Source organism: Pecten maximus, chromosome 12, assembly GCF_902652985.1.
Source record: "Pecten maximus chromosome 12, xPecMax1.1, whole genome shotgun sequence".
Taxonomy (NCBI): Eukaryota; Metazoa; Mollusca; class Bivalvia; order Pectinida; family Pectinidae; genus Pecten; species Pecten maximus.
Window position 1 is genome coordinate 12,302,321 of NC_047026.1, and position 17,013 is coordinate 12,319,333.

General features: G+C 36.7%; 2 protein-coding genes across 2 annotated transcripts in view; one reads left to right on the forward strand and one right to left on the reverse strand.

Annotated features, from left to right (window-relative positions):
• Positions 1 to 2,266: 2,266 nt before the first annotated feature.
• Positions 2,267 to 5,577, reverse strand: LOC117339948 (ATP-dependent DNA helicase RecQ-like). Its single transcript, XM_033901670.1, has 3 exons — positions 5,142 to 5,577; positions 4,247 to 4,458; positions 2,267 to 3,830 (listed from the first exon to the last, which is right to left on the reverse strand). The coding sequence occupies exons 2-3, from the start codon at positions 4,258 to 4,260 to the stop codon at positions 3,023 to 3,025; spliced, it is 822 nt and encodes a 273-aa protein (XP_033757561.1). The 5' UTR covers positions 4,261 to 4,458; positions 5,142 to 5,577; the 3' UTR covers positions 2,267 to 3,022.
• Positions 5,578 to 6,390: 813 nt separating this feature from the next.
• LOC117339949 (bromodomain-containing protein 8-like) overlaps positions 6,391 to 17,013 on the forward strand; it is a 42,996-nt gene continuing 32,373 nt past the window's right edge. Inside the window, exons 1-8 of the mRNA XM_033901671.1 lie at positions 6,391 to 6,462; positions 9,095 to 9,185; positions 9,671 to 9,740; positions 10,356 to 10,405; positions 12,069 to 12,188; positions 13,098 to 13,178; positions 13,749 to 13,810; positions 14,170 to 14,282. Of these exons, the coding sequence (XP_033757562.1) occupies positions 6,450 to 6,462; positions 9,095 to 9,185; positions 9,671 to 9,740; positions 10,356 to 10,405; positions 12,069 to 12,188; positions 13,098 to 13,178; positions 13,749 to 13,810; positions 14,170 to 14,282 (600 nt within the window). The 5' untranslated portion in view covers positions 6,391 to 6,449. The remainder of the gene's footprint in view (positions 6,463 to 9,094; positions 9,186 to 9,670; positions 9,741 to 10,355; positions 10,406 to 12,068; positions 12,189 to 13,097; positions 13,179 to 13,748; positions 13,811 to 14,169; positions 14,283 to 17,013) is intronic.

Consider the following 17,013-nt stretch of genomic DNA (forward strand, 5'->3'; position numbering starts at 1 on the left):
AGTTTATAGTGGATATCTATGGTGTAGGTGGGAAATACCCAACACCCAGATAGTAATCTGCAAATAATGCACATATCCACATATAACCTATAGGTGGGTACAAAAGTATGCGAGAATACTATAAAAAAAAGTTAAAAACCAGTTGTACGTGCGACACACTCGTCACCCATACAGGTTACATTCTTGATATATCAAAACACATTTACATGTGTATATATAGATGACTAGTCTTATGTATTTGTGCTTCTGTGTGCATATATATTGTTGATTTACTAAGAACTCGGTGTAGGTGAGGATCTACCCGCCAACCAGGTAATTAAGTTTCTGTATAAATCTCGGCATATGCTGAAATTCATATAGTACATAGTGTCATATTAATTATCATTTCACATACAGATGACCAAACTGTATTTTGTATCAATGTATAGCATAGGCCTGTGAAGAGAATATATTACCGGTATAAAAATATACTCTTGTAGCACCTGATTGATGTAGGTGGGAACCAAATACCCTGTAAGGTATAAATATTAATACACGACATGTATAATATACATTTGGTTGAATCCACATTACTTATGTGTGACCCTAAGAAACACTTCTATGTATTCTACCATATATCTTGTTTACATACTGGACATATATATATATATATATATGTGTGTGTGTGTGTGAATTACAGTATATATATATCTATTGACTAGCTTGATATATAGCAAGATGGATGATATGATCTGCCACACTAGGTTTCATTTTTGGTAACACTAATATTATAGTAGTACTGCTGACTTCCGGTTTCAATTATTGATGTAATGAATGTGGTGTGGCACATTGTGAAAGTGTGAACAACTTCTCAATAACAAAGTTGTCCAGATGGCCCTAATGCATGCTAGGATGTAGTGTTACAAAATTTGTTTAAATGAACGACCTTGACCTTCATTTGTAGGTCATAGGGGTTAAATATGCTAAAATCAAAGACATTTAACACCTCAGGTGACCATTAAGGCCCATGTGCATCTTGTTGTTTTTATTCAAAAAGTATATTTGGAGCTGTATATAGTTTCTGTCTTTGAAAATGTTGATCAATATATATAAATACTCACCTCATTACTTGTTCAATTAATATAAATACAATTGACTTCATCGTATGCCCCAATTTCAACAGAAATTACTTTTTGTATCAGACGCAGTCAAATCCCTGCTAGTTTAAAGTTCCTTGATATATCTTGTGCAATCTGATGCCAAGTAAGATGTATATACAGGTACCAGCAAGTGAGAATCTGAGAGTCATCGCTTTAGCTTGTTCAATGTATCTATTTCAATACATGTACTTAACTTTTCTGATAATAAATTGTTTTAATTGCAATATTTTAATTCATATAGATGTAAATGTATTTTAAGTAGATCCTTATTAAATGTCTGCTATATATAACTATATATAGTTTAGAAATATAAATTCAACACGACAACTGTATATATACACACACATATATATAGCTCCATATAGCTTGACAATGAAGAATCCTAAATATTCACAGGGATTTCATTATCATTCAATTAATTCAAAGTAATTAATTGTTCAAAATATCAACTGTTTGCATTATGTAACTGCCTGAATACTGTTGATCTAGGAAATCATTATCAAATGCCACCAATGATACTATATACACAGTAATCAAATAAATTGTCATATGTGGACTCATTAGCAATAAATAAGTGACAAAGATTTTAACTATAGTCTGATTTTTCCTTATTAAGTTATATTTATAATAACTTTTGTGTAACGATGTTGCATTGGTGCAATTGAGTCGTCTGTATCAGGTAGTAGACAAGAGTCTCCTGTCCACATATTCTTTTGTATTGTTGTTAGCCATATATATCACACTGTGAGTTTCACCAATCATTAGTGTTGGTATGATTATTGATTATAATCAATAAGTTAATCCTGCTGAACCAATGGGGGGTGTTCAGGTGGCACATTGGTAACACATGCACTTGCCTTTCACCTAGGCGGCCGGGGTTCGATTCCCCCTATCGGATGTGGAAAGGTATGAGGTCACCTGTCCGACCACATGGGTTTTCTTCAGGTACTATAATGGTTTCCTCCCACAGTAAGACCTTTCGTGCGCTTCCATCCAGGCCAACAAGCGTGTTTAATATAAGTTAATATAAATTGTTTCAAAATTGTTTTAAATCAATTACAAAGGTTAATGATTGATTATAAATTTTAATAATCAATTATTTAAAAACAAAAAAAAAACAAACACCATTTTCAGATTGCCAGTGATTCTGTATTCTTGCCCTTTTCAAAGGACATGCAATTGCAAGATGTCAAAACATAAATATGACAGAATGATTTTACATAATAATTAGTCATACATGGGTAAATACCAAGCTAAATAAAACAAGCATTCTGTGAGTATTGCTAGACCAATACATGTCCCCTATCGGTGCCCCAAGTTAAAACTTTAGCCAAATTTGAGTAAAAAAGTTTAGCCACAACTGAAACGTACATTATCATTTTATGAAAATAAGTTCATTCCAAACAATGTGTAAATTCAGCTCTATTGGGGTGAATAAACAATGTTTCCTGCCCATAAAAGATATTCAGGTATTTGTTTGGTATGTCTACTGTACAGAGTAAAAGAATCTAAAGTGAATTTAAATTGAAATGTGTAATAACTGAAGTATCTTGACCACAAACAAAATTCAGTGATTCCAGATCTCCTAACAATTGGTGATCGGGCAGTTTATATCCATCAGATCAAACAAATGAAACTGGTGTTATTGTGACAGTGTTATTGAATGGTTTCTCACAGGAAATAATCTCTGCAAAAGTGATCATGACATAGTGAGAGTGTCACTATACCTGGCATTAAATATAATCCCTGTGAACAATTGTCTTAAGAATCTACTTTATACAGCAACAGAATCCACAAGAATGATGTGTATGTCACTAGATGCAGCGAGTTGCTTAAAATTACACTTGACGGGAGAAATCATATATACAGTCAGTAACGATGAGTCATTTTCTGCCACAAATGGAGCAACAATGTTCCTTTGGTCCTGAAAAAACAACACTTTCAAATCCAAAGTAATTCACAAGAATAATTCTATAACATGTTTCACTTTCACAAAACTTTCTCATTTCTTCCGTCATACCGATTCTGTTTTTTGCAATATAATTTTTCTTGTAGTAAAGAATTGCCACTGACGGTTGTCCAACACGTCCAGCACGACCGATTTCTTGTAGGTATTTCTCCAGTGTTGTTGGGCTCCTGCAATGAATGATACGTGAAACACTTGGAGCATTAAGCCCCATTCCCAGTGCAACAGTTGCCAAAACTAATCTGACTTTAGGGGTTTCTTTAGCCAGTTCTTGAATAGTGATTTTCTTCATGGACTCTGCATAATCTTTGTGGTATTGGACATATATTCTATTCTGTGGAATTTCCTCACCATCATAGCTGGCACCCTTAAGTTTATACGAAAGAAACTGATAAAAATAGGACAATGCTTCCAAACTTTCCACATACATTATGGTTACTGGAAAATGAACTCCTTTTTCCAGCAATTCTGTTGCCACTGGTTGTATCAAGTCATCAAATTTGTCAAATTTATGAAAGTTTGGCAATCTGGTTCTAATGTCTATAAATATCTTTGGACGGTCCACATTCTCACTGATAACAAGTGGATTTTTCAAATTCAGCTGTTTAGATAGACTTGCAATTGATTTCGGTGTAGCAGTTGCTGTGAGAATTAAATGCAAAGCTTTCTCTAGAATGCACATTAACTCCCCAAGCTTCTGGAATGCAGGACGGAATTCTTCTCCCCTTAAAAAAAAAAAGGAAAAAAAAAGATTAATTGCGGTTGACATTAACAAATATAGAACAAGATTAATTCGTAATTGTTTGTCGCCTCTTTCCTGCGCATGCTTTGTCGATAAATTTCCCAAAAACGGGCTATGATTAGATATTCATTAATGTGATGATATCAATAACCCTGCAAAGTTTTAATTCAATCCGACACCAATGAAATTATAACAATTTTAATTATAATACAAATTATCAAAATTTACCATTTTCTTAAAAAATATATTGTTGAAGGCAAAGACTGGTTATTGCAACTTGATTTCTTTTTCAATAAGGACTGATTATACACTAAAATATGAATTCTACCTCATTTTATTTTGCAACATTGCCCTAATGCTGATTTAATTTTTTTTTTGCAAATGTGTATTTATACATACCATTCTGAAACCATATGGACTTCATCTATGACTACTGCACAAATGATCTCTTGGTACAGTTGAGACCTAAGAAGTCGACTCTGGATGACAATAAATTATGCAAAAGTCTCCTCTCTCCAGTTGCTCAAATGGAACATCAATTTCAACATATTCATGATCCTGTTCCTCATCGTTCTCGCAATCCGCATCTGTATAAGTTGAGCCATGAGTACCTGTGAAATGTGAAACAGAGATGGGTTATTCAGGCTGATTTCACACTAGTCAGAACAATAGGTTATGTCATGCCTACTGGTGGTTTCAGTTGGTTTGGGTTATGTAAGTTTGAAAAAGGAAAAAGTACTGGTGAGCTGATAACAATTGTCAAAGCAATGAAAAATGAAAGGTACCATACATGTTACGGGAAAGAGTATTATTCAATATTCATCTTGCATTTTGGTACATGACATTTTAAATTTGGTTGTTTTTAAATACGAATGAAATTGACAATTAAAGCATTCTACTTTACAGAGATACATATCTAGCCAAACCAACAAAGCCAGACCATCAGTGGGAGGGGCTAAACTGGACACAGGGACATAACTTATCACTGTATCATGTGTATGAAAGGGCTGATATGTATTTCAAACATTTGTAGTTGCAATTGTGACAGTCACACGTGCACCTGTTTTTGTGTTTTAAATGACTATTATAAATTTTTTTTATGGTTGGCTGTCTTAATTATGTGCTTTTACTTGCATCGTAAAATGTATCTAAAGATGTATGATCGATTCCCCGGTGTTACAAATTTAAACCTACAACGTTAACGATTTCTTTCCATACTTTGACCAGATCTATAACAGACATGAGGGGATCCAAACATACAATACATAAAGCATACAATATAACTGACACATACCAGTGAAGTTCAAACTGCAAGCAGTAAATCCCTTCTTCCTCATTGTAATGACTTGGTCCTGGATTAGGGAATTCAGCGGGGACACGACTATCACGCTCATTGGTTTCCGTTTCTCCATTTTCAGCTGACAAAACCACGGTAACAGCTGAAATATCACACTTTTGCCGTAGCCTGTGGGTAATACCGATACACAGTCATGATCTTCGTATAATGCTCGCAACGTTTCAATCTGTTTCTCCTTCAAAGTGATATTGTTTTCTTTAAATAAAGGACAATTATCGAGAAAATACTTAAACACTGTTCGAATGACGCCATTTTGGAGATCTATATGCACAGCGGAGACTCATCCATAATGAGTGATACGGCGACCGCATCACAAATGCACGGCGTTTATACATATCAAATACCGTGATACATCCGAGGTTAGATGACCGTAGAGAATCGGCCGAGGTGTTCCGAATGATCGTTCGTGTACATAGAACAGAAAATATTCAAGCGGTTATTCAAGGCTGTTGTTAGACTGCATATCGAATACGGTGCTATTGTATGGTGTCCCTATAAAATAAAAGATATCGAAACGTTGGAAAATGTGCAAAGAAGAGCAACTAAGTTAATTCTAGGATTAAAGGAGTTACCATACAGCGAGAGACTAAAAAAGCTAGGACTCTCAACGTTGGCCTAGACATCGTAAATGTTTCTAAAATTATATACAAGAAACACGACCACATGGTCACAAATGGAATTTTTGAAATTGAAAAATCAAACCGAAAAGGGAAATACATTGAAGCTAGATTAGAGGACTTCAGAAATACTGCAAGGGCGAGGTCAGAAAACATTCATTCAGTTTCAGAATCGTGGACATCTGGAACAGTCTTCCCGAACGTGTTGTTGTTTCTCCAACGATAAAAGACTTTGAAATCAACATTGATAAACACTGGAAGGACCTTGAACTAAAATACAACCATTTGGCGGGTTATAACATAATATCCGGAAAAGAAACTAACATTTTAATCCAATAATAGAGATATGGGTATATAGAGGCATATTGCCTGCATCCATTATAATTTAATTATCATATCATGTCATGATATTAGGCTCCGTGAAGGGAAAACATAATAACAAATCTACAACAAGTACACAACGATACAAACTTAGCATAACTTCCATAGTGATATAATATAGACGAACTGGTTTGTCCGCATGAACGAACGAACATGCCTCTCGACTATCTTTGGACATTCCGGAAAAAATACATTGCGTCTTTTTCCGTTTTTAATTTTAGGCTGGCAAAGCCAAGTTCCGGTAAAAATGGCGACTCCCAGTAAGTACTACGGGTTGCTTGTGAAGAAATTGAGAATTTAATGCTACTGTTGTCTTGTCTGTGTATTTGCTGTTGGTTATCAATAAGTGGTATATACTCACTATCTGTTGCAATAAACATAAGTAGATTCATTTTTGTGGTAGCTAGAATAAAACATAGGCTAATCGAGATGCTTCTGTAAATCTTTGTTACTGCGCGGGACAAATTGAACATCTGTAATGTCTGTACATGTGATCCATTGATAATTTAAACGCATATGATCTAAGATACTCTTCACAAAAACACCGTCCGTTTTAATGGATAATATGAATGAAGGCAAAGCCTTAGAAGAGCGCAGCTATAATAACCTGACTCGCTCACCGTTAATCAAGAAGGAAACACAGATACCAGAGAAAGTATGAACATGTATGCTATATATTTGGACCTATCGCAGTATGTATAGACTACCACATTTTCAGATTTTTAGACCTTTTTTGGGGGGGGGGGGGTGTGTTATTTTAAAAGAATGACACGATGTGCCGTCAAAATACGCTTCGGACTGTAGGCCAATAATAATGAAAATAGGTCCTACATATATAGCCTGTAGATTATACCTTGTAACTTAAATTATGTATTACATCTATACGTATATCAGCTGAAATTCTTATGCTTGTCCTGATGTGACTTGGATTGTCTTCACTTTTCATTGTCGGATTCCAGATGATCGTACAGTGTACATATCATATCCGTGATGACATGTACACTGTATAATGACATCAGTAATCTACTGCCACATTTCATATGCTACATTACACGATACAACAATTTATTTTCATGATACAGATAATAGGAAAGAAAATATGGTGTGCCTCCACAGGGGATCAAACCCGTATACGTAACCCTCTGCTCACTGGTCCGCCGCTCTACCGACTGCATGAGCTATCACTATATTAAGGGAAATTCTAGCTCCTATACCCGATGCTGGAAGCAAGGCGACCGTATCACTATTTACAATTAAAACCTGCCACAATATTCCTCACTTTTCAAATGTGTTCACCCTGAACACACATTAACCCAGGCTTTATCCCCAACGAAGCCTTTCATTTTCCTATAGCTTGCACTTGGAGTGGTCAATGCCACCAAATGTAACAGAAAAGCAAGTAGTGTGCCTCTACAGGGATTGAATCCGTTTCTGGTGTATCTAAGTCTGTGGGTGAAGTAACAAGAAGCAAAATCGCTCACTTAAGAGATATATTATAAACATCTGGGTTTTTAATCTGAAGTGAGTGCATATTGGACAAGTTATAAAAACAGGCTTTATTTTCCAACCAAGGAAACAAGTTACAAAGTCTGTTTTCTCCTGGAAATTTTTGGTATTAATGTCCTCACTGTATGCTTATATAATTAAACAATGAGAACTATCATGTGGAGGTTTGTAATAGAACATCACATAGATTTTGGAAAGTTAGACTTAATACAAACAGAATGGAATCACCTCATTCACATATAAATGTTTTGATACACACTGTGCAATGATAACTTGTGCTATCTTTTTCACGATGCCTTGTTAATCATAATATCCAGTAATTTAAGGTTAGTGTGTAAAGAGGTTGACATAGTTCGATTTTTTAATTATAAATTTTATTAATATAATACAAGTTTTGATAAAATTTCATGATAAAAAAAATACAGCAACGTCTGCAGTTAATACAGTCTGTATACCCACTTAGAATATACAGAAGATATTGAAATGTTTCCCCACTTAGAATATACAGAAGATATTGAAATGTTTCCCCACTTAGAATATACAGAAGATATTGAAATGTTTCCCCACTTAGAATATACAGAAGATATTGAAATGTTTCCCCACTTAGAATATACAGAAGATATTGAAATGTTTCCAGTAAAATATCACATATTTCACAGACATAAATTAAAATATATATATTCTGTCTTGTAAGTAAAAAAGATATGATATTCAATAACCAATTGAATTTTCATCTATTTATTACTTTATCTATACGACGAAAAAACTCTTTAAATATATGCACTGAGAAAGTGTGGGAATCAGTGGCATAATCATTGGCGTTGAATTCTTATGACGTCTTATTACTTAGTAATGCCATGACGCATTAAATTTAATTTTACCTAGAACTTCAATGCAAAAAATGTGAATATCATCTGTTAAAAAAACCCTATAATATGTACTGAATTAAATGGATGATCCGCTATGTAAGAGCATAAGCAAGACGACACAATGATTAATTTCTGCCGGTAGCAGATGATGTGATGCTGAATTTCCGAACGGGGCCAAAGTTCAATAATGTTATCGTGTTCCGTAACAAAAATTTTGACAGCATTGAAATTGATAGTTTTGGAAGCTTCAGACTGATGTAAAAATGTGTTAAGATATAAATTTACAATTAACTGGGAAGCTCTCAGTTGTTTCTGTAGGACTTATATTTTTATCCAATGAAATTGCCGAAATGGGCAGCACACGAAATAGAAGTTGATGGAGTAGCAGAAGTGTAAACTGATGGTACTGTTTTCTTGTGTACATCCAGGTGTTAACAGAATGAGAGCTTTCAGCCAATGGTGATGGGGGGTGGGGTTGAGTAATAACTATTGCATCAAATTGTATTTTTTTCTCCAGAATTCCGCCACCAAGCACCATTGGAAGATTGGTCTCTGAGGGAAAGACTTGCATTAGCATGTTCTGTTCTGCGAAGTGGTGACCAAAACTGGTTTGTGTTTTATATTTTTAATTGTTGACAAAGTTTGCTTCATACATGGCTGGGATTCTGTAATATTTACAGTACCTTGTTTGCATTTTATTTTTAAAAAGTATCAAAAATATTGATAAAACTTCATTCATTTCACTATTTCATTTTACAATTGCAACACAACTAATTAAGCTACAGTATATTATCAGCTAAAACTGATCACTCTTGTTGGGCCTAGATGAACCACTCTCCAAGTACCACCAAATTATAAGGTTATAATAACATAGACAATGTGACTTGTAACTTTTCAGAAATAAATTCAATAGAGGTCAAGAGCTTTAAGTGGTTCCTAGTTCTATATATTCTTGTGCTGAAATAAATGAACTCAGAATGCTCCCATTTGACTGACATTGAGATAATAAACATTTTAGCCGATTGTTTTGAAACAGATATTTTTTATGAGAAATAACACTTAGTGTTACTCTTGCATTGTCATGGTTTGATAGGGTGTCAGTGAGCAGAGCTATCAGGCCCTATGGAGAACCTAATCGAACACCCGAGAGTTTTTCTCAGAAGGTAATTATATAATCTTGGTTTGATTTAGTTTTTGTCTAATGTTTCTTGGAATTATATTGCTAACAATTTCACTCTTTTTAATTATCACCAGGACAAAACTGTAGGGTTCGAAATTAAAACTATATAACTAGCAAATTGTCAGTTAAATTGCAGAAAATGTTAGTTAAAATTTTGTCCACCCTGCAATTTTTCGGCAGTATCTTTTCCCCAATAATCTGTTCATACACGAGCATAAATAGTGAAAATATGAGTGGATAATAGATACCAACTTTAGAAATTATGATTTTATGACAAAGGATGTTAGTTCAAATTTTCATTTTGCTTGTGGAAGTTTTGAATTTAGGCGCTAGCAATGAAATAAGTTAATTTTTACCCCTGAACTGACATTGTTTACATTTTCTTATGTTAAAAAGAGCTATCAACTTTCTGTTAAAACCACACTCAGAACATGAAAAACTTCAAATAAAATTTCCTCATGCACTGAAAAGAATGCAGTAATAAAAGAAAAAAATAACATATTAGGTAACTATTTTGCATTAATGTGTCGAGTTTTGAGAAGAATTAAGATTGAATCCTTTGTTTGAATTATCTGTGCATACTTTTGTCTGTTTTTAGAACTGTGCCCTCCAATATGCAGAATTGCTTGAAAAGGCCGAAACACCAAAGTAAGTGTTTTGTATAGGTTATATATATAGATACTTATTTCACATCTATGTTTGTATATACAGTGTGAATCCAGGTAGTTACATCATATGGTAGATGATTTGTCACAATGATCATGTCAGGTTATCGAGCCGACCATCACTGTGCCATTGAAACAGTTTTAACAACTTGAATGTGGGGCAATGGTATAAGCTGCAGGTATTTATGGCTAAGCGATTAGGTGTTTTAGATCGTAAGTACGAGGCCCAGTCATGGCACAAGTCATTAAATTGTCCTCTTTCTTCATTTGTGTTACTATGACATATAGGAATTAATGTAAGTGCGATCTCTCTTAAATCAACATGTCAGCATTCCTATTAAAAATATAACAAAATCAACATGTCAGCATTCCTATTAAAAATATAACAAAATCAACATGTCAGCATTCCTATTAAAAATATAACAAAATCAACATGTCAGCATTCCTATTATAAATATAACAAAATCAACATGTCAGCATTCCTATTAAAAATATAACAAAATCAACATGTCAGCATTCCTATTAAAAATATAACAAAATCAACATGTCAGCATTCCTATTAAAAATATAACAAAATCAACATGTCAGCATTCCTATTAAAAATATAACAAAATCAACATGTCAGCATTCCTATTAAAAATATAACAAAATCAACATGTCAGCATTCCTATTAAAAATATAACAAATATGTAGTGTGTTAATGATATACTAAGTATATGTCAAAATACAACTTCAGTTCGGAATTATTCTATTTCTTTACTTGATATAATTTCAATCTAATTAAAATCTGGATGGTCATTCAAACTATGTAACATGAACATCTAACAACATCACTTAAGGAGTCACAACAGGATGACCTTTTGGATCAACCAATCAAATTACTACTTATATAATCTTGGAAGTGAATTTCTTATGTGCGAAATAGCATGACTAGAGTGCATATCTTGCATAATCTGTCAATCTGTTTCAAGTCATTTCGTTCAACGAAGCGTATAACTATATACATGCTGTACTGAAATGGTTTGCTTCAGATGCATGATGTGACGAATGAATGAGATCGATGACATCGAAAAATTGACAATTCGCCCTGAAAGTGAAATATTGAGATAACAAAAGTCACCAGAACGTGACCCCTTATGCGATGTCATTAGATGTTCATGTAACGTATGTACGTAGTGATCGAGAATGAGCATCTATATGCTAATTAGATTGATATATAACTTAGCAACACAAATGACGAAGGAAGACAACTTTTTGACTCGTGCCCTGTCCGGGCCTCGAACTCACGTTCTACAGCACCCAATCGCCTAGCCAGAAATACCCGCAGCTTATACCGCTACGCCACATCGGCGTTCTTAAAAAGAACGTTTCAATGGCGAAGTGATGGTCGGCCCGATACCCTGACATGATCATTGTATTGGTTGCTATTGATTGAAAGGTAAATGTCTAAGTAACAATATTTAATCAGAAGTCACTAGAGTTTTTATTTGAATGTATGAATCCAGTAATAAGAGAAAAAATAGCATTAGGTAATAAATAGTTGATATTGTGGGATTCCATAACATTACATAATGTGTGATACTTGCCCAATAACTAGTGTATAGACAAAAAAAACTGATATAAGAAACACAACTCATAATTTTCAGGCGTAAGCGAGGTGACCGAGGAGAGATCGAGACGCCAGGGGTGCAGATCATTCGCAAGCTTAGCATTGAAAGGATGGAAGAGCTGAAGAAAAAAGTCACAGAACAGCAGCAAAGATACAAGTACTGTGCTCAGGATTTCTACATCATATAAATATAAATAACTGAGGATAACAATAGTTATCAATATTTATTATTATTTATATTTATAGAGTTGAGCAGGAGATTACTATCAGGTTCTGATTTTGTCCAATGACTGGTCAAATGATACTTATGAATATTTTCTTTTTGAGAATTTAACTTTCATATATTTATCTTCAAATGACATTTGATAGCTCTGACATGGTATGCATAGATTTTAAGTTTCAAAATTGTTGAGAGCTGATAATCTAGATACGAATCTCCAGATAAATTATCAACTGTACGATTGATCTACCAGTTCATAAAATGTGCTTCATTAATCTATCCCATTATAGATAATTGGCAAATTTTATTGTAAGGATTTGAATATCGAGTCCTGACTCCGGTAGAGTAAATTATGTCCGAACTGAACTTTGTAAAACCAGATTTTTTGTCAAACCTTGGTTATGTAATTATGAAACATATTCTTCAGGTTAGTAAGTATTGTTTTATGGCCTATCGACAATTAAGTCATTCAGTGCCAAAGGTTGGTTAATATGAATGTGTATAGACTTTAGTATATCACAATTTTTTTTATGAAGAACACAGTGTTATGTCCTAATTGTTCAGTGAAGTAGTCACCAGCTACTACAAGAATATCCTGACTCAAAATGGCTGTTGATTATGGGACGATAAACTAGGCAAACAAACAATCAAACAGAACAATCTGTTGTCCTTAAACAATTTGATCAAAAGTTTAGAAATTATCTTCAAATTAATAATATCTTCTAGAGTATGAATATTTGAGGTAATGTAATATAACAAAGTTACATGGCCACAATTTACTGGCTTGTTATACTGTAGGTTACAGAGTAACATTTTATTTATGTGGCCATACTTTTCTGTTGACAGGAAGCTGAAAAAAGAAATGGAGAGTATCAGATCTGGACAACTGGATGATAAACTTGGTGAAATATGGCAACAGATGCAGATGTAAGTCACTGACGATGAGTTCATGCTCTGATTAAATAATTTCTTGTTACACAAGACAAATTCGGTCAAGTTTCAGTCTCCACCAGTTTTACCGAATGGGACTGTTGTTTGTAGATATGGTCATTCATTTTATTAAAACAATGACATCTAATAAAGAATCAGGATTATAAGTTTTTTTAGGTCAGCTGAGATGAAGTCTCAATTGACCTATTGTGATCCCTTTTGTCCGCCTGTGTCCGTGGTGCATTTCCAACTTATTCTCAATTACCAAAAGGCCCAGATACCCAATATTAGATCTGTAGCATACTGGGATGAAGGGCTACCAAGTTTGTTCAAATGGATGACCTTGACCTTCATTCAAGGTCACAGGGGCAAAATATGCTAAAATATATTAAAACTCGAGTGATTGTAAAGGCCAATGGGCCTCTTGTTAACTTATCAAAATAGAATTTGAATATGAAAGTAAATACATGTATGTGAAACGATTTTCTGAACAATTATGAACCACTAATGTGAAGTTAAATACAGTACCTAACACATTTGTTTTGAACATCTGGGACTTCTTCACAGGGAAAAAAAGGCTGCCGAGGAGGCCAAACAATTGGAAAGGAAGCTAGCGGAGGAGGCTGAAGGTCAGTTGGTACAAATCATCATAAGAAAATGTCTTGTTATCTCCAGGGAAGTACATAGTGTGAATTTCTATAGACCCCAGAATAAATCTCTTGTAAAGTATTAGATTTGTATATACATCACTGAAGAGATAAATTTCTCTTAGAGTTGTACATCTTTCTTGTTCACAGTTCTCTACGTTTAACAAACCTGAAACAGGGCGAACATTTTCTTGTTTATGATGTTAGCTATGCATATGTATCTATTTCGGGATTTTCTCCTGCTCCTGCATGGTCCACCATGATTATGATTTTTCAATGTGGAGATAAATCTGGTAAATTGTAAAACACTTTGTATTTACATTATGATGATTAATTTCTAGCCAACAAGCCCCGCAAAGGAACTGTGAGTCGACTGTTTGCTGAACAAGGAAATACTATGGTGGACGTGGAGAATATTAAACAAGAACCTAGTACAGAACCAGTTCCTATTATGGTGAGATTTCTGATAGTTAGAGCATACTGGAGTGTCTTAGTCACTCGGACACCTCTGGTGAGGTCTGTGTTAGTATACTGGAGTGTCTCAGTCACTCGGACACCTCTGGTGAGGTCTGTTAGTATATTGGAGTGTCTCAGTCACTCGGACACCTCTGGTGAGGTCTGTGTTAGTATACTGGAGTGTCTCAGTCTATCGGACACCTCTGGTGAGGTCTGTGTTAGTATATTGGAGTGTCTCAGTCACTCGGACACCTCTGGTGAGGTCTGTTAGTATATTGGTGTGTCTCAGTCACTCGGACACCTCTGGTGAGGTCTGTGTTAGTATATTGGAGTGTCTCAGTCACTCGGACACCTCTGGTGAGGTCTGTGTTAGTATATTGGAGTGTCTCAGTCACTCGGACACCTCTGGTGAGGTCTGTGTTAGTATATTGGAGTGTCCCAGTCACTCGGACACCTCTGGTGAGGTCTGTGTTAGTATATTGGAGTGTCTCAGTCACTCGGACACCTCTGGTAAGGTCTGTTAGTATATTGGAGTGTCTCAGTCACTCGGACACCTCTGGTGAGGTCTGTGTTAGTATATTGGAGTGTCTCGGTCACTCGGACACCTCTGGTGAGGTCTGTGTTAGTATATTGGAGTGTCTCGGTCACTCGGACACCTCTGGTGAGGTCTGTGTTAGTATATTGGAGTGTCCCAGTCACTCGGACACCTCTGGTGAGGTCTGTGTTAGTATATTGGAGTGTCCCAGTCACTCGGACACCTCTGGTGAGGTCTGTGTTAGTATATTGGAGTGTCTCAGTCACTCGGACACCTCTGGTGAGGTCTGTGTTAGTATATTGGAGTGTCTCAGTCACTCGGACACCTCTGGTGAGGTCTGTGTTAGTATATTGGAGTGTCTCAGTCACTCGGACACCTCTGGTGAGGTCTGTTAGTATATTGGAGTGTCTCAGTCACTCGGACACCTCTGGTGAGGTCTGTGTTAGTATATTGGAGTGTCTCAGTCACTCGGACACCTCTGGTGAGGTCTGTGTTAGTATATTGGAGTGTCTCAGTCACTCGGGCAACTCTGGTGAGGTCTGTTAGTATATTGGAGTGTCTCAGTCACTCGGACACCTCTGGTGAGGTCTGTGTTAGTATACTGGAGTGTCTCAGTCACTCGGACACCTCTGGTGAGGTCTGTGTTAGTATATTGGAGTGTCTCGGTCACTCGGACACCTCTGGTGAGGTCTGTGTTAGTATATTGGAGTGTCTCGGTCACTGGGACACCTCTGGTGAGGTCTGTGTTAGTATATTGGAGTGTCTCGGTCACTGGGACACCTCTGGTGAGGTCTGTGTTAGTATATTGGAGTGTCTCTGTCACTCGGACACCTCTGGTGAGGTCTGTGTTAGTATATTGGAGTGTCTCAGCCACTCGGACACCTCGGACACCTCTGGTGAGGTCTGTGTTAGTATACTGGAGTGTCTCAGTCTATCGGACACCTCTGGTGAGGTCTGTGTTAGTATATTGGAGTGTCTCAGTCACTCGGACACCTCTGGTGAGGTCTGTTAGTATATTGGTGTGTCTCAGTCACTCGGACACCTCTGGTGAGGTCTGTGTTAGTATATTGGAGTGTCTCAGTCACTCGGACACCTCTGGTGAGGTCTGTGTTAGTATATTGGAGTGTCTCAGTAACTCGGACACCTCTGGTGAGGTCTGTGTTAGTATATTGGAGTGTCCCAGTCACTCGGACACCTCTGGTGAGGTCTGTGTTAGTATATTGGAGTGTCTCAGTCACTCGGACACCTCTGGTAAGGTCTGTTAGTATATTGGAGTGTCTCAGTCACTCGGACACCTCTGGTGAGGTCTGTGTTAGTATATTGGAGTGTCTCGGTCACTCGGACACCTCTGGTGAGGTCTGTGTTAGTATATTGGAGTGTCTCGGTCACTCGGACACCTCTGGTGAGGTCTGTGTTAGTATATTGGAGTGTCCCAGTCACTCGGACACCTCTGGTGAGGTCTGTGTTAGTATATTGGAGTGTCCCAGTCACTCGGACACCTCTGGTGAGGTCTGTGTTAGTATATTGGAGTGTCTCAGTCACTCGGACACCTCTGGTGAGGTCTGGGTTAGTATATTGGAGTGTCTCGGTCACTCGGACACCTCTGGTGAGGTCTGTGTTAGTATATTGGAGTGTCTCTGTCACTCGGACACCTCTGGTGAGGTCTGTTAGTATATTGGAGTGTCTCTGTCACTCGGACACCTCTGGTGAGGTCTGTGTTAGTATATTGGAGTGTCTCAGTCACTCGGACACCTCTGGTGAGGTCTGTGTTAGTATATTGGAGTGTCTCAGTCACTCGGGCAACTCTGGTGAGGTCTGTTAGTATATTGGAGTGTCTCAGTCACTCGGACACCTCTGGTGAGGTCTGTGTTAGTATACTGGAGTGTCTCAGTCACTCGGACACCTCTGGTGAGGTCTGTGTTAGTATATTGGAGTGTCTCGGTCACTCGGACACCTCTGGTGAGGTCTGTGTTAGTATATTGGAGTGTCTCGGTCACTGGGACACCTCTGGTGAGGTCTGTGTTAGTATATTGGAGTGTCTCGGTCACTGGGACACCTCTGGTGAGGTCTGTGTTAGTATATTGGAGTGTCTCTGTCACTCGGACACCTCTGGTGAGGTCTGTGTTAGTATATTGGAGTGTCTCAGCCACTCGGACACCTCGGACACCTCTGGTGAGGTCTGTGTTAGTATATT